The sequence below is a fragment of the Dermacentor albipictus genome, chromosome 1 (genome assembly GCF_038994185.2).
Source record: "Dermacentor albipictus isolate Rhodes 1998 colony chromosome 1, USDA_Dalb.pri_finalv2, whole genome shotgun sequence".
Classification (NCBI taxonomy): domain Eukaryota; kingdom Metazoa; phylum Arthropoda; class Arachnida; order Ixodida; family Ixodidae; genus Dermacentor; species Dermacentor albipictus.
Genome location: NC_091821.1, coordinates 369,596,073 through 369,622,816, shown reverse-complemented (window position 1 = coordinate 369,622,816; position 26,744 = coordinate 369,596,073). Strand labels below are relative to the sequence as shown.

At 47.5% G+C, this 26,744-nt stretch overlaps 1 protein-coding gene and 1 long non-coding RNA gene across 5 annotated transcripts in view; one reads left to right on the top strand and one right to left on the bottom strand.

The window, feature by feature from the left end:
• LOC135904090 (uncharacterized) overlaps positions 1 to 26,744 on the bottom strand; it is a 181,717-nt gene that overhangs the window by 95,430 nt on the left and 59,543 nt on the right. The window lies entirely within an intron of this gene.
• svp (COUP transcription factor 2) overlaps positions 20,068 to 26,744 on the top strand; it is a 154,128-nt gene continuing 147,451 nt past the window's right edge. The window contains exon 1 of one of the 3 annotated variants that reach the window (XM_065434684.2): positions 20,068 to 20,628. In XM_065434684.2, coding sequence (XP_065290756.1) covers positions 20,283 to 20,628 — 346 coding nt within the window. In that variant the 5' untranslated portion in view covers positions 20,068 to 20,282. Of the gene's footprint in view, positions 20,629 to 20,862; positions 20,987 to 26,744 lie in introns of those variants that run through there. The other 2 variants (XM_065434685.2, XM_065434686.2) reach the window with 2 other exon arrangements.

Genomic DNA, 26,744 nt, shown 5'->3' with positions numbered 1-26,744 from the left:
GTAGAGTACCTACGCATGCAAAAAAAAAAAGGTGACGGTCGCTTAGTGCTTAGGGTTTATGCCTGATCGACACGCGGACGTAAGGGTTGCACGTTTCCTCAAATAAATTTTTTCGCTCCTCTTTCGGCAGACTGCTACCACAGTGTGCACCTTGATCTTCATCTTAGCCCGAAAGGACGAAAAGCGATACCAGGGTCTGTCAAAGTGGTCGCGGCATAATCTGATTCTAAGAGAAGATTCATATATATAAGCGTCTTAAGGAAAATTTTAGAGGTATCACTTGAGGGGCGATTTACTTTTTAAACAAGTACTCCGTTGTTATCATAGCTTTGCTGTAATAGCCCAGTTATTTTTCGTATAGCACCAGTGGTCAAAGGGGCGTTCTGAATGAAAAAATTGAAAAGAAGGAACCAGAGTCGAGTGAAAAGGAACGGCTCTTGAGGCACCCTAGGTTTAGGCATTTATTTCTGGCATAGGTCGTAACATTGACGAAAACGTCGATGCTGTGCCCTTAAATCATTCAAGAGTGCGGATGCAGGCCATGTTTTACCAGGCCATGCCACATAAGCACTTGATAACCCAACGTGTTTTATTTTGGTAATAGTGCAGTCGGGGGTCCTGATTGAGGGTTGTGATTACAGCATTGCATCATTACTTTTGCCAAATCGTGCGATCAGATAGTGCTAGCGTAATAATTACACGATGCTTATAAACCAGCATACGTAAACGTACCCTACAGACATGATGAATGTGCGCAGATGGCAGCGTATTCATGCAAAACACGTAGGGGGTAACCGTTCAGACTGGTGTCGCCCAAATTACGGCTGGAATAAGCGATATATAGCCCTGCTATAACGTAAAGTAGTGAAGCAAAGGGGAGGCTTGTGATCTTGCCTTCGCCTGTATGCACCGCAGTGTCGTTGCATTTATGGGGTCGTAAAATGTTTTTCAATGAAATATTGTCAGAGAAATTCTAACGTATTACATTGTAATGTTAATAAACGTTTTATGGCGTTGTATTGCCGCCTGAAGGGTACAAACTGATTTACACTGCCGTTGGGGAGCGCCTTCACGATATAGAGTAGTTTAGCTTGAAGCGAAGAGGCTGCACGTTGTTGTGCTCCCTCGGATTCAAGGTTGCAAAGTGCCAAGTACGTGCGTGTGTGCGGGCCACACACAGACTGCGCAGCTCCAAGCGGTGACAAAGCATAGATGGTTCACTGCAGGATTAATCCTGAACACCTCAACCTATTTGGTGGCACATGGAACACAGAATCTGTAACCGACGTAGTGTCATCGTGAGCACACATTTAATTTTGTTTAATTGTCGGTCTCGTGTAAATATTGACTGACCAGAATCCCATCAGGAGTCGTGAAGACGTTGAACAAGGCGCCTAGCATTCCATGGTTTTCTTTCTTCAATTTGGAAACCGTAAATCCCTTTTACTTCTTTTATTTATTTTACTTCGACTGATGTGTTTTCAACAGCGGAAGGTTTTTTTCTCTATGTTTTTTTTAACCGGGACATTCAAGTCCAACCGGTGGAAAATTCTTGATTAGCAGTTTCTAAGTCTCTCGAGTATCTCACTTTACTAGTGTGGCCACTGGTGCACGACAATATCACGCGGTACTATGCGTCATGTACAGAGTGATGAAGCAGTATCATACCCTTCTGCTATTATAACTAGATTACGAATTCTTTCTGCGATAAAAAAATATTCGGAAGAAGCATGGCAATTTGCGTAACGTATATTTTATCGTCTTCTGTTTTCTGTTAGCTTGTCTTTTTTGATTTAACCAGAATAATCTGTTCATTGTTTTTTCATAATTTTAGAGAAAAAGACTGTCATATATTTTATTCTATTAAGGAAGTAACTTTACTCCCCTCATTACTGCACGCAGTTGTCTGTAGTACGAAAGGGTCAAATGCTGGGATACGGTTGTAGCAGATCATATATGTACAGATAAGCAAGCTACGTATAACGTACAAGATATGCTCACCCCCTAGACATGAAATCTTGCACGAAGAGAACCGGCACTACGCAACACATCCAAATATTCAATTTACGAGCTTATATAGCCGTACTGTTAACGGCCTCACTCGTCCTGATTGCAGCTGCAGTTCTTCCAGAAACTCAGATAAAGTGGCACGCGCATACGAGGTCTATCCTGCTTATGTGCGTGCATGGCTGATGAAGCTGTTCACCAATGTTAATGGAGGATATAAATTTTTCAGTTTGCCGTATGGCGAACAATTCTGGTAACATCAAGAAAACTTCTATCTTTGGCCACAAACAGAAAAAGCCATTTTTTAAATGAAATAATGTCTGTTTCTTCCATTGAAAGAAACCGGAGCTTCATGCGAAATGCCTTTTTTTCCCTTACGGTATTATCACGCCTATTTAACATATAAGCAGGAACCCTATGAATCTAAGAACATTTTAGTGGCACTTTATCATGCGTGAGAGCAGTCCTCTCAGCCACTCTAGACAAATTGGAAGGGCGCCCTATTACAGAAAACAACATCCTTGGAAACTTGCCTACGCGAACATCAGCGCGATCCGCTATGAAGGCGCTGCTGCGGAACTTAAAGGACACGGGTCTTGCTGACAAATTATGACTACACTGTGTGACGCAGGATTGTACGGTGACACTGCGTAACACTATAGGAACGCCTTTGCGTGCTACGTGACAGTGCTTACAGAAACAGTTCGTGTGTACATGTGTTTGTGTGTTTATACTACCTTGTTTTTATTTTTTATCCTTTTCTCTCTCTCACCTATCTCATCCCCTTTCCGCTCCCCCAGTACCGGGTTGCCAACCGGATATAATCTCTGGTTAACCTCCCTGTCTTTCCTTTGCTTCTCTCTCTCTCTCTCTCTCTCTCTCTCTCTCTCTCTTGGTGTTGGGTCCTACATTGGGTGCTCTGGCCTAAAAATTCCTTTTTTCTGTGTTTTGTCCTAGCTTCATGTCGTTTGTAATGTTATAACCCACTAGAGAACTTAGCTGAAGGCAGCCAATTATTACCCTATACTCTTCGCCGGTGTATACAATCTGGTATTAACAACTTTGCAGCAGTCTGGAGCGTTAGCGTGAGAAAGAGAGAGGCAGGGAGGTGGATGGGATGGGATAATTAAATGAAATGCATTAAGGTTAGCTAGTACTGAGCCCGGTTGGCCACCCTGCACCGGGGCATATAGGGAAAGGGGAGGAAAGGATTAGGATAGGAAGAGAAAGTCCACCTCGAACTTCTCTAAGCGACGATATACTTGATGGCGACTTAGCATATTTGCATGCACACTTCACGTTTTCAGCCGACATCCTCTAGAAACTTGAATGCTCGGGCGCGACTCTTACCTTAAGTGTGGGACTCATTTTAGATTTTTGTCCGTGCTTCTGACAGATCTCCAGTGGACCTCCAGCGGATCTGTTACCGATATAGTTCGAAACTTTAATCTGCCTCGGACAAGAATCTCGACTTTTCGGTGCTGACAGAGCAGTCACAGGCTCTGCATGGCGAACATGCTGCAATTACAGAGGAAGTTGGATTATCTCATGTTCCGAAGTAAAAGTATATGCCTCCAACTTCGCTGGGTGTTGACCGTTTCCTTATTCTCCATACTAACTCGGTGAAAAAAAGACACGACATGAAACCCGAAAATCTTTGGATGGTGCTTGTTTGTCACTGCTTTCACAACTTTTCACTTGTGCCTAGTACCCCACTAGATTTCAAATGAATCTTGTAACTTACTCAACCTTGCTCATACCGCGTTATTGAGAAAGTAAAATGAATTTCACAGCACAAGGTTTTCGTGGGCTGTGTTCCTCAGATGATCGTACTTTCTCTTCTATAGTGCACAGGGAAAGTTCTTATTTATTGAGCCTATACATAGACCTAACGGACCGTAATTGGCGCCTACATATGTCTTAAATGACAGCTTCAGTGCTTGTTATAGGCGCCTAAAACAGAAATATTTTGTACCTACACATCCCGCTTCCAATTATAACCATTAGGTCATGCGTTCTATACTACGTAAAAAAACGTGCAAATGCTTTACAATATGTATGGGATCAGTGCGTGGGAACGTATGTCTAAGCTACTATGCAACTTGACAACCATAAGGAAAGTGGCGCACTTAATTCCAGCGAAATTACTTAACTTCATGTGCGGAAACAGAGTGCTGCGGCTTTATTACCGACGTCGATTTAAGCCATGACGCTGTCCTGAGCTTTAAACAAAACAAAAGAGATAGAGAGAACCGCGAGACGTGAAATAAGTAACGCAGTGCCAGCGCCAAGAAAGAAAATGTTTTACTGTCCCATCACTCACAGTTTTCAATGTATATGATACTAACAATGGGCCCCACCGGTGGGCACCCATAATGAGGGCTATTCGCCTGATTGTACCGCCTCCTGGAGAGCTGTATAGCATTGCCGTCCGAGCAGCTCACCTGGAACGGACTAAATTGAACCGCTAGAGCTTAATTGCGATGGTCGCAGATGATTGCGCATACGCGCTGAGGTCCACCGGCGTCTGAGACTATCAGGCGCGTTCACCTCCAACCACTGTATGCAGCGGAACCGCAAATGCATTGTCACGTGGTTTTAATGAAGCTGCCATAGTCTTAAGAGTCGCCTTACGTTTCCCGCGCATGTGCGGGGAGCGAGAAGAAATAAAAGGGCGATGAGGGGCTTTGAACGTCGAAGTACGCACACATATGACAGGCCGACAAAAAGCGTTCACCTGTACCAACCGGTGCTGGTGCGGAGATAAAGAAAACGACAATTTCGCAACAGTTTGCTTTGTGCTCTTTCGGACTGGCGAACGACAAATCTCGTTGCGCGAGGGCTGCGACCGGGTGTAATTTCGACGGAAACGGTCCGCGGAAAAAGTCAATATAGGAACCCCAAAAGGCATGTCAGGGAGAGGCAGGGGGGCTTAAAGGGACGGTGGAGGTAGTGAGAATAGGGTGCGGCCAACCACACACACACACACGCCGCTGTGTCGCCAGCTGATGCACTAGCTCATTGGGCCCTTGGCGCGCGGGCAAGTTAATAGGACGAGACCGATATTGCCTCACGCGAATCACTGCGGCAGTGCATTCACATAGAAAATAAACGCAAGAGACGGAAGGCCCCGAGTAAGGAAGACGTCCTGCGTGAGCGCGGCCCGCCAAGAATCGGGAAGAACTGACCGATCCATCCTCGCCGCTACTATACAGAGTATTTTCACGAGCGTATGTGTCTGTGCGTGTGCGCGCGTGCGACTCGCGCGGCTTCCAGCTAATGACCGTTCAACTGCTCCCAGAAATGACCGCGGCGTTTACTCTATAGCGGCAATCAGCTCCTCTGCTCGGCTAAGCGACCGAGGATAGAGAGGGAGAGAGAGCGCGCCTCTTAAATTAACGAGTTCATTATTCGGACCGTATAATTGCTCCCGCTGTCCGTGCTTCCTGTTTAACTGCGACTCCGGCTGTTCTCTACATACGCGCTCCGCAACCTGCGCTCTCGCTTCCTGCTCTTCATTCTGAAGTTCCTTTCGCTTTTTATGAGCGCTCCGGGTGGTTTCGACTCCTCGCTCCGCGCAATCACATCGCGGCACTGGCCCTGCACCTCTTCGAGCGCAACCATTGCGGCTCATTTGCCTGGATTGTTCGTGTAATCCCGGCGCACTCCCGGTGTGCCTGCAGCACTCGTAAGAGAAAGCACTTGCGTAGAATCCGCTTCACTAGATTGGTTCTCCTCCACGGGTGCAAGCAGCGCGTCACGCTTTCTTTTTTATCTCACACACCTATAATATAAAAGGAGTCTCGATGTTCAGATCTGCCAAGCATACGCAAACTAATAGTTCACAGCGTTTAACGATGCGAATACATCGCCTTATACGAGGCCGTAATGAAGCGCCGTCTGACCGCAATGTCATCACGATCATCATCATCGCACGCGTCATTTTCGAGAGAGCCGGTTAGCGATCGTTGTGACCAACAGGTGCAGGACATTACAGCTACTCGTTTCGAAGCTTCCGAATCCCGAACGGATTTTTTTTTTCTTAACGCGGGCTTATTGGAGGCTGTATAGCTCAAAACGGCGAACCCGAACTGCCAGACCATGCCGATAGCCGGTCTATTATACGTTTATACGAACAAACGTATTTCTTCTGAGTGGAAATTAGTGAGGCTCCAGTAGCTAATTCCAATGCAAACAAACAAAAGTTGATGCGAGAAAAGCAGGATGAGCGATAACGCACGTATATGCAATGACTTAGGACATTGCGGTATACCTTATTTTGCTGGATTGTTCTCTTGACATTTCGCCATATATACAGAGTAAAATTCAGCCACTTTGCTCCGACGAACGTTTCAATAGATTCTAGCTGGCAATCATCATGGATTTGCAGGGTGCAGGAATGATATCGTGCAATCAAAGCCTTCCCAACCGAATAATAACGTTAAAAACAAAATGGAGCGCGCTTAATCTCTTTAGAAATGCACATCCCTTGACATTTCATAACCACGTAGAATTTGATTACAAATGCAAGTGTTACATGTGAATGCCAACCCCCATCACCATAAGCGAAGTTGGTTTCTGGAAGTCGAAATAGAATGAAGTTATTTCAGCTGCACAATATTAGCGAGATCAGGTGTCAGGAAGTACATGACCCTGACTAATTAGCATTAATTGAGAATTATTTCAACGTAACGCGTAGCTTTGCAGCTACGGTTCTAACGGCGTTGACACTGATAACATTTCCAAAGTATATATGCATCAGGAAACTGCTCCACGAAATGCACGGTGCAGTTATACAAAATGTGTGCGCAGGTGCGCTAGGCACATTACGGAGTATGATCCGTTCAACAAGAATTCATTTCACCCCGCCATTTTGGTCATCAATACACCAAGATGTTTGTTAAGCAGACGATCGACTGCACCGGGGTGAGCGTGCATTGGGCACTGGCCGACGTCAATTACGCGTTCACATCGGTTTTCGAGTCCCCGCTAATATTAGTAAGTAAAGGCGCAACAGTACAGTTCATGGAGATGTGACTATCACACAGCTACTGATCCACAGTGGTGGCGTAGTAGCCTTGGCGTTGCGCAGCTAAGCCCGAGGGCGCGGGCTCGAATGCCGGTCGTGGCGGCCACGTATTCAGTGAACGCGAAATGCAAAAAACACCCAGTGCCATGCATTGGGGTCGCGTTAAAGGACCCCAGGGGGTCAATATTAATCCGGCCGTCCCCTACTACGGCGTTCCTGAAAACCACATAATTAAAAAAAAAGAAGGAAAGATACTGAATATCCAGATACTGAATCTCGTTATGGTACCTTTTGTCTCGTTCTTCTTGTCGTTTTGAACCCAGTTATCATGTCAGAGAAGAGGAATATAGTACGCCTGTGTCTGCTGGTCACGTGCAGGCACAGAAATCTTAATAACAGATTTTTTTAGAAGATTCTATTATTTGGTGTTCTAATTAGAGCGCATCGCGCCATTAAAAACAACAAATTGACTTCACTGCCCTAAAGAAAATAGGAATCTTCACTGAAACGCGTAACATGCATTGATCAAATGTTCCTTCAGAAAAAGAGGGAGCTCGTTCTAGCTATGCCTCTCGGTCTGCCTCAAACGGGCTTAGTGGGTGGTCACTTGTCAGCGCGCCTTGTTGCACTTTTTCGGAGGGTGGGGCAATGTTTGCCCCATTTCTTTTCTTTCATTTCTGTTTCTTTCTTATTCCTTGGAAGAAAACATTTACACTCCGACCAGTTCCTCATTGGCTTCCTCGTTGGCTGCAATGCCGGTAGAATTTTGCTCCGAATACTGGGCCGCGATAATTATTTCAATGCTTTAAGGCACTCGTCCTCCAAAACGAGAAGTACGTACGCAACAAGCAACGCAATCGGTGCGACTGACGCAGAACACATTGTGTTCGCTTATGACCGAAAATTGCCGGCGTCCAAAGTCGCCCCCGACGTCGCGGGCAGATGGCGCCCGAAAGCGAGGCGCCATCTCTTGCCAGCCTGGGGCAACTCATTTGCATATTGAGAGCGGAGAGCGGGCGAGTCGTCTCTCTCCGACGCCGCGCGCGTCGCCGCTCCCGTGAGCTACTGAGAGAGAGAGAGAGAGAGAGAGAGAGAGAGAGAGAGAGTGAGTGAGCGCGAGGGAAATCGAATTTGCAGACGCGACCAAGAGGGCGGGGCATGCGACCGGCGCGTCGCAGCCGGTAGCGCCCGAGCACGTGCAGGCGGGACACGTGCTCGCGAAAAAGCCACGCGCCTTCGCAGCCGGGTGGGGAGTCGGCGGCAGCGTAGCGCGAAGCGCCGGCACGAGCCAGCGTCACGCTCCATTCGCCAACGCGCGTGGTGCGTCCGTGTTGGCTCCGCGGATCGCCACTTTCTCCCTGCCGATGTTAATGCGACACTAAAGTCAAATACCGAAACAGTTTAAACTGGGAAACATTCCTTTCAAATGTCTTTTTTTATATAATTTCGCGGTAATACGTCGATTATTAAAAGGGAAAATAAAAGTCGAAGTTAATTTTTTTTTTCTTTTCAATTTCGCGTCCGAACACCTGCGCCGGTGCGTCAGTGTAACGTCATGGATTTCAATATTCTTTTCGTATTTGGACTACTGTGGCTCAATGAAAGTTATCGAAACTTGCTAAGTTCAGCCTTCGGATCAATTAGAATACAGTGGAACCCATCCTTGACTATAAATACTTAAGCCTGAGGAGATGTCTTCAAAGTTCTCGATGTCGCGCACCTGCCGGTGCGCGAATTTCGAAGCAGGTAACCACCTCTCATTTCCTCTTGTCTCTTTTATGGCTTGTTAAACTTCGTGTCAATTCTCTCTCTCTCTCTTTCTCTCTTTGATGTTCCGTAAGAATTCCCAGAAGACCTGACGGCTGGCCTTTTCCGCGCTCCCTGCGTTCGTGCGTGCGCGCTAACTGTGAAGACGCGAACGCGCGTTTTTCCAAGCAGCAGAGTAATCTCGAACACACCCGACGATTGGACCTACGAAGCCATACTGTGATTGTCTGCTTTTTCTTACCAAGATAATAGGTAGAGCTCGGCACCTTTGACTTGACATCGGCTTCTCCGTTTCATTGTAAGATTAGCTTGATTACAACGAGCTCACAGACGTAGAGCAACAAGGGACTTTTAAACTTCAGGCATAGAATTCACAAATCTAATTCGTTCGTATACGTGCTGTCTACCATTGGCCGGCCGCCCGCGTTTGCTAATGCTATGTCCAGCATCAAGGTTGACTGAAATGTTCTCTTACAGACAATTCTAGCGTAAGATGGTATTGGTGCAATACGGGCCCAGGTGGCGAATTCACAAAGCTTATAGTCAGGAAGTGCTGTTTGCCCTTGTCTGGCTACTTTCAATAACCATATGACCGACATCATGATTGGCTGACGTCGTCTCTTGCGAGTAGTTCTCAGCGTAGGAACATTTCTTTTGGATACGGGTCCAGATAATAAAGCACTACACGTACTGTGCATGCTATACCTTACGCAATGTTTGGCTAGCACGAAGGTAGTAAAGCATAATGTACCTGTAGACACGGTCTCACTGACATGCAGTAATGAACAGAAAGACACACACAAAAAGGATGAGGAGAAATAGGACACGGAGAGTGTTACAAAGTGCTGCACTTCGAATTCGTTATATGGGAAGAATTACAACCCTCTAGTTGTTTTCCTGAACACAGTATTTCTTTTTTCATTTCCTTTCTCTCTTTTTTTTTCTCTTTCTCAATCGGAATCTTTGGGCCCTATATGTGGTAGTACGTTGGTTATGCCAGTTTAAATGTGCTCTAGCCTAAGCAATGCTTTGAACCGCAACTAAAAGCGCTTAAATTTGAGCGTGTTGTTGAAATATGAGTGACTGCCAAGTTGGTCCATTATCGCAGAAAGGCAGCGCTATATGACTGGAAAATATAGGAAAAAATCTCTGTGTGCTCCTTTCTACCTTGTGGCGTATTGTAGCGATGATTTTCTGCGTGTATGAGGTATAATTGTTTTTCGTGTCAGTTTCTTGGAGCAATTCTAATGGATGCAAATAGTTGGTATCTTTGGTTGTTACTTCGCATAAAACGATTTGCTTTCTTCCTCGATCGTTGGGGAGCTTTGAACAACTTCAAGAATTCACTAAATAAGTTTATAGCTAATTATCTCATGGCACATATTGCTATCTACAACCTCTAGCGGGTGAGGTCGCAAGGCACATCCATTTGAATAGAATTGTGTGGACGACACCATTTACAAGATATGCGCCGTCAAACTTGCAGTAAAAACAAGACGTCGTTTTATGCTTTAAACGCAGAAGTAACGGGAACGCCAATGCGTGTCTCCGTAAAGTTAGGCAATTAATATCTCGAAACTGGTGTCATCCTGAGAATTCGTTCCAAGTGGACCCGCCTTGCGAACTCCCTGGATAGAATTTGTAAATTGCAATACGTGCCATAAGAGAACTGTATAAAAACGTGATTAGTGAGTTAATTGGTTGATTATGCATTTCAATTTTTTGTCCAAGTAATGTCCGCCTCTTGCAGCAGACCAGCTCATGGACTGGAATTGTGTTATGTGCCACAGGCAACTTTCAAAAATTTTTGAAAGTGTTCGCTGAAACACCCGGTATTGTTTGTGTCACGTTCTAAGTCTGCCACTTTTGATGACTTCGAGTCACGAGGCTGCTCAGGCGAAGATGAAAACTCGAACAATTGTCGGCAACATACAGAAGACAAGATGGCGTCATCGGGAAAATATATCGTTTACTAAACCCTGGCTAAAGATAAAAAAGCAGATTAAGCACATACATAGTCGAACATACATAACTGGTGATCCCGATATGCCAGAAACGACAGAAGCAGTTCGAAAGGTGGCCGAAGAGACACGTTGGTAATGTTGCATCTTTGGTTAGCAGCGCAATGATCTACATGGGAAGCAAAAGAAATGACATGAAGGAGCACTGTAAATTTCCTGACATTTCTCTTACTTACTATGCACATCGTAACGCTACTGATAAAGACAGAAGTAGATCATAAGCACATGCTGGCTCGGTTACTTGGTTATATGTGATTATATATGATACAGCGCTTGTCCTGTGTTCGTGTCCTTCATTGATTGCTCGTATGCAATGTATATAGCATTCACAGGGACAAGTATCTATAGAGCTCTTTCTTTTATATATTGTGTCGAGACGGGTATGTGACTTGTGCTTATAAGAAAAGGAACAATCTGTGACTCCATAATTGCAATTGCTATGAGCACAAAGATATAACAAAGGCAGAGCAAGAGATAGGAAGCAGGATGTTTAAAACGCACGGAATTAAACAAAATCATTCACAGAACAGAAGAGTTGAGAGCTTGAAGCGGTGAAGTCGTATTAAAAGGCAGACAGAGAAACAAATCCACGCAAAGGTACACAAATGAGAAAGCGTCGGTGCCTGTATTCCTGTTTTCACCATTTTCTCCCTGCGTGCTTTGAACAGGGATGCATTTCTGGTTAACATCCCCGCCTTCTTTCTTTTTCTCCTCCTCCTCCTCCTCAAACTTAGGCATCGTCTCAACATAGTGTGACATCCCAAAAGCCCCATATTCTTGCGTCACCAAGCAAGTAACATAAACCAGGCGCACACGTCTGGTTTGTTATACGTTACGGAAGAGGAATCAACTGCAAAAAGAAATATCGGGCAAGGAGGTTATATATAGAGTATACGGGTTTACTGATGTACAAGCCATTATTGTGGACAATGTGCGAAGCACAGTATGTATGTATATATGGACTTCAACTCCCATGTCAGCTGATCGTACATTACAAAGCCGCACTGCTTTCGCAGCTTTGCGGCCGGATTATTGAGAGCAAGATTTGACCAAGCGAGCATTGTACGAGTAACGATAACGAACAAATCGGTGGGGAATTAGCTCCCCGGGACTCACATGCACGATCTTGGGCAAAAGAAAAACGACGGCTGCATTTCACCGGACGGTTCGCGCGTCGGCGCCGCGGGAAACCGAACCCAGTGCGTGCCTCCGCACCGCGCAGAGGGAACCGCTGCCACCGCCACGAAGGGAGCAAGGGGCACGCCCTCCTTAAAAAAAAGAAGAAACCCAGTGCGCATACTCAACAAGCGCTGCGCACGTACACACGCACGCACGCACCAACTGCGCTCGCCCTTGCGTGCGTGGTGTGACGCTAAGGGGAGCGTGGCCGGTGTGTTGCCGTTATAAGCGGAGGTGGCCAGTGACCTCCTGTGACCTTGTCTGACCCCTACTGGAGGAGATGCAGCAAGCGGAGGGCCCGTGCAGCCGCCGTAAACCTGTTCTCTGGGGTTGCGCTCGAATAAAAGAACCAGAAAATGAGAAGGAAAAAAAAAATCGGAATCGTTTCGACTTTTGCCGAAACCGAGCCTGGCTGCACGCGGAGAAGAGCCGCTTGCCGGTGCTGCCCGAGAGTGCGCGATGTAGGGGCCCGGCGGCGCCGCGAGCGAGGACCGTGCCCGTTGGACGAAGCTCGGCTGATCCCGGTGGTGAATGGGCGGGGATCGCTTCTCCGTACGTCGCTAATTTCTGCGGTGTCATTGCCTTTCTTGTTGCCTTCCTAAAGAAAGAGTACTAACGCAACACCAGGTGGGCCCTCGGCGACGATGTATAGCTCGTGGCGCAAAAGCTATTTCTCGTGGTTGAGGGATACTGTGAACTATCTGATCCCCCCTATCTCTCTCCTTTATATATATATATATATTTATCTGATAGAGCCTGGACATGTGTCTGTCAGTTATTTTTATATCACTTATTTATCAATAACCCATTGGGAACCATGGGGTACCGAACAATTATTTTAATATGCGTTTATTTCTTGACACTGTATGAAATTTCAAGATGACGCAGGGACAAAAGCAATGAGTGCTTGACAGAGGTCCCTGATCCCGCCCAGTAGCAGCAGTACGGTGCATCAAGAAAAAAAAACCACACTGGCTATAAACAATGTTAATAAATAAAAAAAATTATGGGGTTTTACGTGCCAAAACCACTTTCGACTTATGAGGCGCGCCGTAGTGGAGGACTATGGAAATTTCAACCACCACAACGTGCACCTAAATCTAAGTACGCGCGTGTTTTCGCACTTTGCCGCCATAGGAATGCGGCCGCCGTGGCCGGGATTCGGTCACGCGACCTTGTGCTAAGCAGCCCAACACCATAGCCACTGAGCAATCACGGCGGGTGCAAATAAAGAAAGAATTGTACTTGGTGGTTAAGTCTACAAGACGAATATGCATCGCTAGTTAACGTAATAGTATTGCTGAAGTCATACACAACAAACTACAACACGGATTAATTATGATTTCAATATTCACAAGAAAAGAACACAGCACATGTGTGTGACATTGGAGAACTACGACCCAATTTCCAGCGAAGCTGTTGCTTCCGAGCAGCTGCAACAAAAGTTTCAGTTTCCTGTAATTACATCGCATACTTTAAGATGTTGCCCGCACACGACTGTTCCGTTTGAAACCATGCCCACATGTTAATTCATCAACACACATGCTACTTCGCACAGTACATTTACCAGAGTCTACTACCGGGGTTAATAACTGGGATCTGAAAAAGAAGGCTACAACAGCACCGCAATAATGTAGCCAAAGAGCAAACAGTGTCAAACGCCCTGGCAGAGCACCACGAAAATACAGGTCACAGTATTGACTGGCAATTGGCTTCCGTCACTAAAAAGAAGAAATTACCATCCCGCCTGCTCCTTGAACCTAGCCTGTGGTGAACTTCCATGCCCTTCAACTCTCTCTCTCTCTCTCTCTCTCTCTCTCTCTCTCTCTCTCCGCGCACACGATAACCCGGAGACGGGGACCCCTCCCTGAGTTATACGCAAACGCATTACATTATTCGGCACGTACATAATAAAGACCGCCATGCGCCTTGTTCGTTGTGAGGAAGGCACCCGTATTGGGTGCAAAATCCTCACAACCATTTTCGTTTTTCATTTTGTTTTTCAGTTGGCTTGGGTACATTTTCTTCAATCACGTTGTTTCCTGGCCAGATCAGCTTTCGTCGAGCACTCGATTATAAAACAATGGGAGAAAGCGAGCACTCGGTAATTGTTATCAGAAAACATAAGCAACCTACACAGTTCAAATTTTCGATACACGTCACCAAGAAGTGGCTCCCATTTCTTCAAAATATGATAAATCTGCTATTACTTCTCCTGGCAGGAAACAGCTGATAGTGTAACTATTATTGAGAAACAGCCTGAAAATAAAATTGTCGAAGTCAAGAGTGACACATGCCTTTCGAAAAGAAATCACGTAAGCGTTCAATTGGAATTGGAATAGCCATGTACGTTCGACCAAAGTTATTTTCAGGAGAACATCTACGATAAGTCATGACTACACAACGAAATTCAAAAATTCGACATGTAAGAGATATGATTAGTTTCGTGATGGCGATAAAAGACTGAAACTGCAACGCATAGTAGACTATCTCTGGACAGAGATTTAATAGTTTCAACGTTTGATAATCCAAAGATTTAATGCCGCAAGGCACATCAATATATATTGTTGGGCGCGACTGATTACAATAACCTCATCAGCCGCGCACCCTTGCCCGCAGTTTAAATATAACTAGTTTAATATGAGTTTTAAATACGATTACATGGTCCCAAAAACTGGGCATGATGTAAGTACCACAAGCTGAAATTTGTTAAAGCGGAAACTGCCCAGCAAGGCATTCTCCACAATGCGACTTCGTATGGTGAATGTCGCACGTCATCCGCTACAGTGCGTCCTCATGTGGCACAAAAGAGAACTCTCGCAGCCCAAACATGGAATACGCAGTAAATAAAAAAGCATTACTTACGTGGTCACTTAATAAAAAAGAAAATTTTGCTTCACCTGTGTTTTGTTTGAAAGTGCCCGCTTTTAAAAGTACATGTGTGGGGGTGGGGGTGTGGGGAGGTCAAATGGCATACTTTGGCCCCTCCAGTGTCAAAAGTCGGGGGGGGGGGGGTGCAAGTGCCCCACCCACGTTACAACACACACCTATTTATACAGCTCTCAAAGAACTTTTCACAAACAGAAGTGGACTCGCTAGTTTAGTGCGGTATACATAATTCGTTTCGTCAAAAAGGGAACCCTGTAAATTAGCATGGTTTGATCATATTTACCCGTAATTGTCCATGCACTATTTTCTTACAACGGTACGAACACAGACTACTTCAAAGATTTGTGACCAAATATGAACGAATCATCTGCGAATTCCGAAAGTGGAGTCAGTGGTACGTGCGTGGGTTCCTGCGACGCGTTGAAGAGATTCTATACATAGCTTTCCCCTCTCTACAACGCCTTCCCCTCACCCTTCCAACGTACGTACAATACAGACGAAGAGGTACAGACGAAGAGGGAATACCTATGGAGACACCTACACATGGCGGATGGAAAAGAGGGAACTTTAACGACACGGAAAAACAACGGATTGTGAATGCCTGCGCACGAGCACGCGTGCCTATACGAGCGCTATTATGTGGTCAGTAGCATTATCCAGTTGTCTTCAACAGCGGAAGCTGCGATCATGAGTCGATTTACGTGTATGACGCCCGAGATAAATCTTCTGTATAAGCCACATCGCTTCATGAATGGTAGATAGCCAAACTGACTTAGGCTAGCATGAAAATCATTGGGCCAAAAAAGATGAAAAGTTTGAGAAAAGAAAGGCATCGTCCGGGAACATACTACACGATGAGTGTTTGTGTACAATGTTGCACATGCCGCACCAGACTCATACCAAGATGCCAGCAATGAAAATAGGAGAGGGTAAGCAAGAAAGTAGAAGCGTCGGCGAGAGGTGCCGAAGGGCGCCTTTAGACAGTGACACAGTTACCTTGTTACATAGTAGCCGTCCTTTCTGATATTTCGTACTATACAGACCTGTTTCCACTTGCTGTAGACAGCCCATTAATATTTCGAATCTATGCTGTTGCTTCTATTCAATAACTCGCTTCTTCAGCCAAACCGAGGATTTGTTCTAGCGGAATTAAGCCCAGACACGTGGCACAGGCATACTCGAAGTGTATATGCACGCGCCTCGGCATCATCTGCAAGCTCATTATTGTTACCCTTTTCTGCGCATTCCCGGATAATCGTTCTTGCAAAAATTGAGCTTATAGAGAACACTTTTGAAATAGAAATCGAAGGCTAGAGGGAAACAAATTCATGCTTCGGAGTATATACTTTCACAGCCTTCAGTGAAATGCATCTTTTGTGCACCAGAGGAAAAATAATGTCCCCTGGGTCATCACTACATTATGTTCGAACTCCATGAGTGACGTAATTCTGTTCTTAATGAGGACTGGCTAAGAGAGTCATAGTGCGTCCCTCATTTACAACGTAAACACCGGTATGAGCAACGCAGTCGAAAGCAACGCATGCATCCGCGAGAGCAGAGAACGAAGTGGAGACACGACATCGACGTTACGTTCAGGGCTGCCCGCGACACGCACACCGCTCGCGTGCTGTCTGACGTCGCCACCACGCCGTATACGCAAGAGGGGCGCGATATATATGCACGGCTTTGCGTAACACACGTGCCCATATTGGCGAGCGCAGACGCGGACAGGGAGGGACGTCGCCTAAAGAAAAAGAAAAGAGGAAAGAAAGAAAACGCGTAACAGAAATTATGAGTCACGCGCCGGCAAGGAGGAGACCTTGGCTTCTCTCTGCCTTCAATTTTTTCTCCTCCCCTAACACATCTGCGCGAGAGTGAGCTTCCCCTTTTTTCCCTTCTTTCTCTTACCACATCCTCTTCTTCCCTACAGCGTGGCTTCCGGCGTCCACGCAGTCCGCGCGAGGAAGAGACGGGAAGGACGGGAGGAAAAGGGACAAGCGACCCGCTACGGGCATCACGACGACGCCAGCCGCACAGACGCACGACGGGTGAGCGATGGTCGGCGTGCCTCAGCCCCAGATAGGGAGGAAGGAAGCCGAGCTTGGTCGCGGTTTAAAGCCCCAACGGCGGTGGCGGTCGGTCGCGCGACCCCCGAGGTTCGACCCTTGCGGTCTTAACACTACACCCCGCGCGCGTTGCCCCCTTATACTCGCCGCAACGCATGCGGGGTCTAGTGCGGCGACAGGAAAAAAAAAAAAAGAAACTGCGCTCGCGACCTCACTAACGAAGGGGAAAAGAACGAACAGATAAATTGGGAGGGGTGGAGGGCGCAAAGACCCGGAGAATATCACTCGGTGAGTACTCGTGATACGTTGCGGGAGGGGGGCGAAAAGATGAGGGGGTGGATGTGGGCGCCCATGAGACCACGATGTGGAAAGAGCGGGTGTGCATAAAAGGAAATGCATGGTCGCGAGTGCGCGCATCTAGAGCGCGGGGGTCGCGGGCCTGTGGTCGACGGAGGAGCGCATATTAAAAAGCAAATATTCAGGAGCTATGTAGAAAACGCCCGAGGGAGAACGCGTGCGGGTGACTGAATGAATCAAAATATGGCCGCAAACGACAGGGGATAAAAGAAAGAGAGAGGGGGGTGATGTCGCGGTGGGGTGGTGCGAATCCCGTGCTGACAAAGCGGCTCGGAATGCTGAGGTCATTGGGAGCGCTCGCCGATCCCCCCCGAAAGAACGGCGCACGGGTTCTGCCTTTCTGCAGCTTGCTTCGCGAGATTGCGAAGTTGGTGCACTTATTGTCACATGGTGGATGGCGTGATGTTTTCCGACAATTTTTTTTTCTTGCCTTACGTAGATTACACGCTCATGCCACACCAGCGAACAAAACACGATGCAGCTCACTTTTTCTTTACTAAAGAGGGAGGTGCAATATGGCCCATTTTGTTGACAGATGCGCAAGGCTGAATGGAACTCTTTTGTGGCCAATTGAGGGGCTTCGTATTGGGAGCTAATGGCGCACCTTTATCACGCTACATTTCCGTCAAACTGCTCAATAATGGCCTTGTCCTATACGTGCTGAATGTGCAACAAGCAATAGTTTTGCCTATGTCTTTTCTTTTTATTGGTTCTATTTGCGAGAAGGACGGTTTCTTCTTGCCTACCTATAGTCGAGTGAAGCCAGCATAAAGAAAGCCACGAATTAGGAAGGAGCGTGGCGAGGTATAAAGTTGAAGCCAGAAAGAGTCGACGCAACAGGTGGTCATGTCGCGGTAAGTTTTACCCGTCTTCCACTGCCGCCCAACACGATTTCGCGCACGCCATTCCGGCAAGACAATGGTTGCGACAGCAACGTATACGACATCAGAACCCGCACGCTATTCAACGAAGACGATAAATGTATAAATTGCAATAAACAATGGAACTTGCGCAATCATATCGGGAGAAAATGTGCCCGGAGAGGTTGGCAAAGCAGCCGAACAATTGCACATCTACTGAGACCTATACCGGAAACCAACACACACTGGGCCTAATCAATCGAACGCAGGGTGATGTGCTGGACCAAATTTGGAGGCAGAGATAAAGCGAATTAAGAGCAAGTATTTCACGTAGAGTTAGTTGCCTTGCGAAGGCTGGCTGCGTGAAGTAATGTTCCCATTTAGTCTATTTGCTTTGTCTATACATGGAAGCGGTCAATGAGAGCTATGCCTTAACGCACTCTAACTGTAGTCAAAGTTTGTAGATCACAGATTTTACATAAGTGCTGTTTCGATGCCATCCTGTGAGCCAAACCGTTTGCGATTACCTCTTGATGGTCGAGGCTAATCGTTGCCCCATACAGCAATGAGACGTCTGTTATCTGCATTAGGAAATAACGCGCACCTATTACAAAACGAAATTTTAAATTTCTCAAAGAACCAAAGTTCAGAGTCTGGAAACTTACTGAAGAGATGCTTATATGGGGTATTTTCATGACTATAACGGTTATTTCGTCATTGGAGTCCTCCGTGAGCAACGTCACAGTGCAGCCGTGTTTGCGTTCCGACTAAACCTAATGGGTCCGTAACGAGATGGAATCTAACCCATTACCATGTGCTGAGCAGCACAACTTCATAGCCAGTGAGACGCTGCTGCGGGCCCACTATATATATATATACGTGTAGTTGCAATGAACGAATCGCTTCGAGAGAGGCACGTATAAATAGCCAAGACGCATTAATTTCTGGTGTTTCAAAAAATAATGCTCTTTAAAGACGACCTAGATTCCTCAGATGCAATGACCGCGTAAAAGTGAAAGCGACTCCTCGGAATAAAGATGGTAATCGCTTGAACTTGTGCGCTAGTCTCACCAGACATAAACCACACGTTCATACGATGAAATGTTAAAGTTTGGACATTACCGTTCGGGGAAGGGCCTTTAAAATATATATATAATATTACTATATCATAATATTGAACCTTTGCGACGTCGGTGCCACAAGCAGGAAGGACTACGGAAAGCAGGCAATGAAAGCTCGATGCATAACCTTCCGAAAATGAGCGCGTGTTTTCATGACAGGAAAACCGTCAGAAAAAAAAAAATTGTTGGATGTTATACACGAAAGACATTTCAAATAAAAAAAAAAGTCAATCAATTATCATCGTCTTAACATTCCCCGGAATCAACCGCCACAATCACTTCGCAATGACCAAATTGCGCCCGCCTTCTTTCTGGGAAAGGCATCACTGCAAACCCAAGTGTGGCGGACGCGCGCGCGCATGCCCGCACTCGACTCCAACAAGAGGCACGCGTGGCAGGGATGATCAAGTCCGTACGGGGCGCGCGACAAAAGCGGCGGCGCACCGCTCAAATACACCGCGGGAGCCCGAAGACGGTAGCAGGAGCTGAGGCGACAGCAGCGGCGCGCGCGCGCTCCGCGACCTCTCAACTCGGGAGAGGCGACCCAGGGTCCCGGGTCGCGCAGGTTTCCGCACCTCTCACCCCCGCCGCCGCCGCCACCTCTTCTCGCGCCCTCCTCAGCAGTGCCTCAGCAAGGCTCCTCGTTGCCCGGCAGCCACGCGCGCTGCTGAGGCGGCCGTGGCGGCGGCGGCGGCGCGCCGGCGGGGGGGAGTCCGGGGGAGGCGGGACCTGTGCGCATGCGCAGCGGCCCGTCGGGTGGCCCCAGCAGCCAATGAGCGCCGGGGTCCCGCCCGTGCCCCGAGAGATCCCGCCAGGGCACGACCGCGGCACGGGGGGGCGCCGCGCAGAGACGCACTAATCGGCCCCGTGAACCATGGCCGGCCGGAGGTGGCCTCCCGGCTCCTGCTGCTGCTGCTGCCGCCGCCGACGCCGTAGCAGCCCCCCGTGCGCGTAGCGGGCGCGCGCGTTGGGCGCGACGCCACACCATGGCGCTCGCCATGACGCCCTGGAGAGACTCCGTGGACCCGGCCGACCTGGTGATCGGCCTGCCGCCGCCGCTGCCCCCGGGTACGCCGCACTCGTCCTCGTCGTCGGACAAGAACGGACAGCACGCGAACATCGAGTGCGTCGTGTGTGGCGACAAGAGTTCGGGCAAGCACTACGGCCAATTCACCTGCGAGGGATGCAAGTCGTTCTTCAAACGCAGCGTGCGCCGCAACCTGACGTACACGTGTCGCGGAAACCGAAACTGCCCGATCGACCAGCACCACCGGAACCAGTGCCAATACTGCCGCCTCAAAAAGTGTCTCAAAATGGGCATGCGTCGAGAGGGTACGTGTCTGATGCATCGCGGGGCCTTTTTCCCGCACCCCCACCCGCCCCCGTATCGTCGTCGTCGCTGTTCGTCGTTGTGATGCCTCCCTTCCCCTCCTCACCTGCTCACTTGCTCGGATGTTGCACCCCCCCTCCTCTCCTCACCTCCCCCCACCCCTTCCTTCTGCCCCAGCCCAGTGTCGTGTGCATATTGTTGCCCCGTGCCCCCACTGGGGGGTCGGGGTCGCCGCCCCTGCCTGCACCGGTGTCATCTGCGATGCAGTTCTGTTTTGTTTTCTGTTCGATGTTTGTGTGCCTTGTGCTGTTCCACGGCGCGTTTGACGACACGTGATTGCGGGCCCGGCTACTATGAAAGGTAGGATGTATCTTTGCCACATTAACATAACAATTTTAACAGACACCTCAATCTCGTGTAGAGTGTTCTCTAACTTCAATGCGAATGGCGGTGAGTGCTAGTGTTGTGTTTTCAGGCTCACTCGCCGACGCGCGTCGCATCCGTGCCCGACCACGCCGCGCTGTTACGCGGCGCTTGGCCTTGCGCGATCTCGGCTTTCTGTTGCTCGTTTGCGCGGCTCAAGGTCACGTCGGCAGCGTGCTTGTCGTCAACTGCTTCAGGAACTTGTTCGACCGCTAGGAAGCGTTTGCAAATACAGCAGGATCTTCGCGCCAATGGCATGTGCATGGAAAGGAGGATCACGCCTCCGTGCGTGGGACATCCCGCCCGCGATCTCACAGTCCCGGCTCGTTCAGCGCCGTTCCACGAAGCGTTAGAGTGCGCTGACGCTTTTGACAGCATTCGCTTTCAATATAACCGCTAGCAGCCTGTCACCTGGCAAGATCCCAACGAAATGCCGTCGTCTTCCGGCGCCCGTTTGGCTCTGCACTGCAGATACTTAGTCGGGCTGTACATAGACACACATGCTTCCAGATCTGCTTTATTTTGTTTTCCCAGCAGCCTCGTATCCAACAGCATCGGCGTTGGAATAACGAAAACAGCAATTGCACTGCAGTATACAGAGATTCAGGAAGGTTGTACACCCTAAAGGTAAAAAGCAAACAAAAGGCGCAGGAAATACACTTTAGTCTGACGCTCAATATTTACCGTCGAAATTGTGGCATCACCAAGTTCAAATTTGGTCTTATATATCGGTCACAAGCCGGATTGCATGGAGACCAAGAACAAAAGTGCTTAGTAAATTTCTTAACATGCGTCTTTGAGTATTGGAGGGTTATAAGGTTGCAGCCATGACACAGCAGAGAGCACTTGCAAATGGTAAAATTAAGGAGGAAGGGTCTTATGTGTGACACTTGTCGTTAATATATAGTGTGCCTGTTACAACAGTCTGAGGCGTCTTTGTAATTCGAGCTGTGAGTTCCTGTACAAAAAGGATGCTAGGTCTCATCATACGTGCATGCATTACGATCAGCTTGTGCCACCGCGGCGCCATTGACAACCAGCGTTTTCCTGACAAATGGTTGTCTGCATTGCCACGGCGTACACCCCTCAGCACTTTACAACATCGATTCGCACGTCATTCATCGTTTGAACAGACTTGAAGCGATGCGTCGCGAGAAGAGTGTTGCATGTGAAATCCTGCTTCGGGGTGACCGCATGCATATACCTGTGGGTATTCTGGCATAATCAGCATTGTGTTCCACTATTGCCTCGTGTGGTGTTCCTTGTAAACGTATATTTGGTCAGCTTGCACTTGGTCAGTTTAAACTATGGAAACATATTGACGCACGTACTTCCTGCATTACAGTGTTATTTCACTTAATTTATTTTCACAGGAGACCACGGGGCATTCTGTACAGCAAACAATTTTCGCGCTATATCAATGCGTGGGACTAGCATGTTTCATCATGAGCACTCATTGCCTTGTTTATACATCTTTACCGCGGACACTCGAGCTCGTCCAGAGAAATGAGTATGAGAAACACATAGTTTCTGCCTTTTCACGAAGTCAATACTGTAAATCATACACTACAACGAACCACACCGCCCAAGAACAGCAAGCGCAAAAGCACTCGGTGTTTCTTTCTTCCGGCCACAAAGCCTCTCGGATCCCTCGTTCATCCTCGAGTTGCAAAGACTTCGTTAAATACCCGCTCGCGCTCTTTCTTTTTTTTTCAATGCGACCTTGTTCCCTTTATGGCTCGTCACTTCTCGTCCGTTTCTTCGCTGCCGAGTGAATGCGCGCCGCGGGGTCCCTAATCCTCTTGTCACCTCCCTCGCCCCCATTTTCATACTTCTTTCTTTGTTCCGTTTTCAATTTTTTATTTTCTTCGCCTCGTTCTCGTGGTCGATTGCGGCGCGCCGCGGTATATTCCCGAGCTTTATCCACATGGCTGCGTCTTTGGTCGGATCACCGCCTTGCGCGGTGCACCTGTGGAGTGATTACGGCCATCCATATCCTTCGCGTTCACATCTCGCTTTGGAGGCCCGCATGCGGCGGCTCCGCGAGAACGGCCTTCGCTTTGGCCGAGCGACCGAATGCCGCGTTTTGTGGGAATCGAACCGCCGTGCACGTATACATATTCATAGCGCCGGGATGCCATCGCGGAGAAATGCGAAGAGAGAGAAAGAAGAGACAGCAAAACGCACTAAGAAAACAGACATGAAGTTGCCTGGCCCTGTCGCAGCAGATACGCGAGTAATTTTGAACGCGCTTGCTTGTCATTCCCGCTGATAGCGCACACAGCGAGCGGCATGGTGTTCAAATAAAAGTGGACAAGTGCGCGGTTTACACACGAGGGAAGTCTCTCTTCGGTGCATACGTAATGCGCGTGTAGACGTGGAAATGTAAAGCTAATATATACAAATGTATACGCATATTTGCCACCAGAACATGGGATGAAAATATGTTGAAGTGAAATATTCGAGACGTTGGTGAAACTGAAAGGACTGTATATTGAAACCAGCCGACCAAGAAAAGAATTAGGCGGATTTCCTTTTTGTATTCGTTTCTTTGTGTGAAACCAAACAACCGATGGTAATTCATCGAGTATTACCAAGCGTTAATGTACTGTGAGGCGTTATTTCTAGAATGATGGTCGTAAGAATTCGTGCCACATTTTCACACTCTTAGCGTTTACTGTTTCGGCACCTATGAAATTGCTTTCTTGCTGTCCGCCGTACATGATATCTTCCAGAGATGTCGCTTATGTTCACTGCTTTCTTGCCTCAATTGGTAAAGGAACACATTTATGACCTGCACGTTATTTCTGGCAACCTGCTAAATGCGAATCCTTATCGAGCTTTCAAAGTCCCTATAAGACAATCTGTATAAGCACTGACTGGAGAAAACTTGAGAGACTATAGCCGGGTTTTACTCATTTCTTAGCACGCATTCACCTGTTGTTCGTGTTACACTTCTACAGTGGCTCACAAAAAATCTGCTTTACGTTATGATTCATCTGGTGCAGCTGATAGAGTCATAAGGGGGTGAGTGAGGCCTGGATGTCTGGCATACAAATACATGTAGATTGTAGAATAAGCGTAATGTGCGAAATACCGTCACGGACGGGTTAATTTCAACCCGATTTTGGATTCTCTTGAACCATAGCGTTAGTCAGAAAATAAAAGATCGTATATGTGTTGAACAAAGCCTCGCTCTTTTTAAGCTAAGCGAGAAGCTCTTTTAAGACAAACGCCAAAGATTCTCACATTTCTACAATAAAAAATCATTACTGTATCTTTACTACTGCGATGTTTCAGGTGATCGGTCAGTCCTTTTTGTCAAGGCTGCTGAATTCTTTCCAAACAGTGGACCTTTGATGCGCGTGTGACCACATCGCTGCCAAATTTTACATCTGGGCAAAGAAAGTATATGATGTCAAAGATGGAATACCTTCGTTTAGGTTAAGAACGATGCAATGGGATCAACGTAGCACAGAGCGTTACACACAGACCAATAAAAAATTGAGGTATATTAGTAATAAGTGATTGCATAATTTTGTTATCAAATGGAAGGAAAGGAAATCCTCCTAGTCGCGTGTACCTGTCTAGCATATCAGTTATAGACTACTTATTTCAGTTATACTTACTACTATAAGCGTAGTAAGAATCTTACGTCTCACCTATTCCTACTTGTGAGTTGAAGAAGTACCTCGCAACTTATGCCCGGAAATAAAGACCTTGCATCTGACATAGAGAGGTTATAATCCAACTCAGAGTGCGGTTTTCGACAGTGGTCGATCAGTGGTATATCATTGAAGCGTTTTCTTTCCTATGTAGTCAATTACGTTTTACGTATAGAGCGGAAACGAAAAAGTAAACGCATGTGACTATTTCACTTAGGGAAGCATGACGCAAGGTGAGGACGAACTGACCTTGAAGGATATTAGCTTGCAGAAATATAGCGTAACCATGTGCGCCATCTACCTGTGAACTTTTGTGACCAGACGCACATTTGTGCGCACTGAAAAGTGACATGTATATACGTGTTCACCCAACGGTTGTTGCGCACGTTGCAGTTTGAGCCTGGCAGGTCAATAAGCACAATGTGTACAGTATGGTTTTTCCGAGAGATATGTGCCAACTAGAGGATATTGTGGAAGGGACTCGTGCCACATATCGCACAAGAGCACGGATACATTGCTGCGTTAATAGAATGGACAGCGAGAGGCGCTTGTTCCCCGCTATAGAGTGCCCATAGTTGAAGTATAGTTCTCAGGAGTCCAAGACATATATCCCCATGCAGTGTTCACGCTTGCATTACCTCCGAGATATTTATATTTGTTTGAAAGTGGCCATGTAAGGCATGTAGCCAGTATCGATGGAGACCTTCGCAGAACGTTGTATATAATCGAAGAAGTGGCTCGCTGGCATTACTGGAACGCAGATGTGGGTAAAAGGCAACTTGCTGCTCAAAATATCGTATATGCGGCAACCATGTAAACTGTAGTCTCGTGAGGAACTTCTGTAGCCCAATGCAAAATCAGTTTTTCCTCTTGAATGCGCAGTGAGTTTTCTATGTTAAGTTACGCAGCGCATAACTGTGGGCTTCCCCCAACGAATGTATCTGCTATAGTTTCGCTGCACACGTGGTCCAGGCAGACTGAAAGATGAGGGTATGCGTCAGTATTACGAGAGCGAAGTGCGCATGGAGCCACGCGTGCTGTATGGCCGGCGATGTTTTGAGCATATGTGGCACGTTGTGAAAGAACCGCGGGGCAAGCCCGGCCGCCTCGGCGTTGCTCAAGCGTCCCACTTGGCATTGTCCCCCGCGGAAGCCTTGATAAGCCGTTATATGCATGCGTGCGCCGGCAGTTTATCACGGAGGAGATTGCTCATGTTGCGACCTTGGATTATCTCCGGCGTCTCTCTCTTTTATTTTTCGCTTTCTTGGTTCATCACGCTTATGTACCCTCCGTCCACCACTTCCCTTTGGCTCCTTTTTCTGTTTTTATTTTTTTCCACTCTCGCTTGCAGCTCGCTCCCTCGTGGGCGACACCCTCTCACGATGCGAGCGCGCGCCTTAGCTGGGCGCCGCACTTTCACAAAGATGGCTTCCCGCTACGCGGTGTTTTCTTCTAACCCGAAGGTGGTTCGCGGGGTGACGTAATGTACCGACTCGGCTGCAACTTGAATTATAAAGCTAGAAGAGGGCGAGGGGAGTGGAAAAAAAAAGATACGGCTCGACTGGCTGCCGTATTTCTTCACGGAGCAACTGCGTCAATAGAGAGTCTTAGAATAGGGGCCCCAAACGTTTTGGGGCCCCAAAGAAATAGCGTCGAAGCCACTGCGCATGCGCGAGACGCGAACTGCGTTTGGGTTTTGCGTTGGGAACGCTATTTCACCGATTTAGCGGGAGCTCAAATAGCGTTCCCAAAAGCTTTGCGTCAACAAACATGGCGGCACCCACCGAAGCGACGGCTCTAACCTAGCACCAAACTGGGTTCGATTCGCGGTAACGCGTGAAGTTCGCAAGCTAGGAGATGTGACTGCAGTTATCGCTTTCTCTCAACTAGCGTGTGTTATGAAGATTGATTCATTAGACGCCACTGATTCCGAATTCGAGTGTGGATTTTATGGCTCGTAGGCCTAACACGGCTAAGCTTGGCTGGTAAAGGCACGTAAAGTTGGTTTTGTTGCTCAAAACTAAGCACAA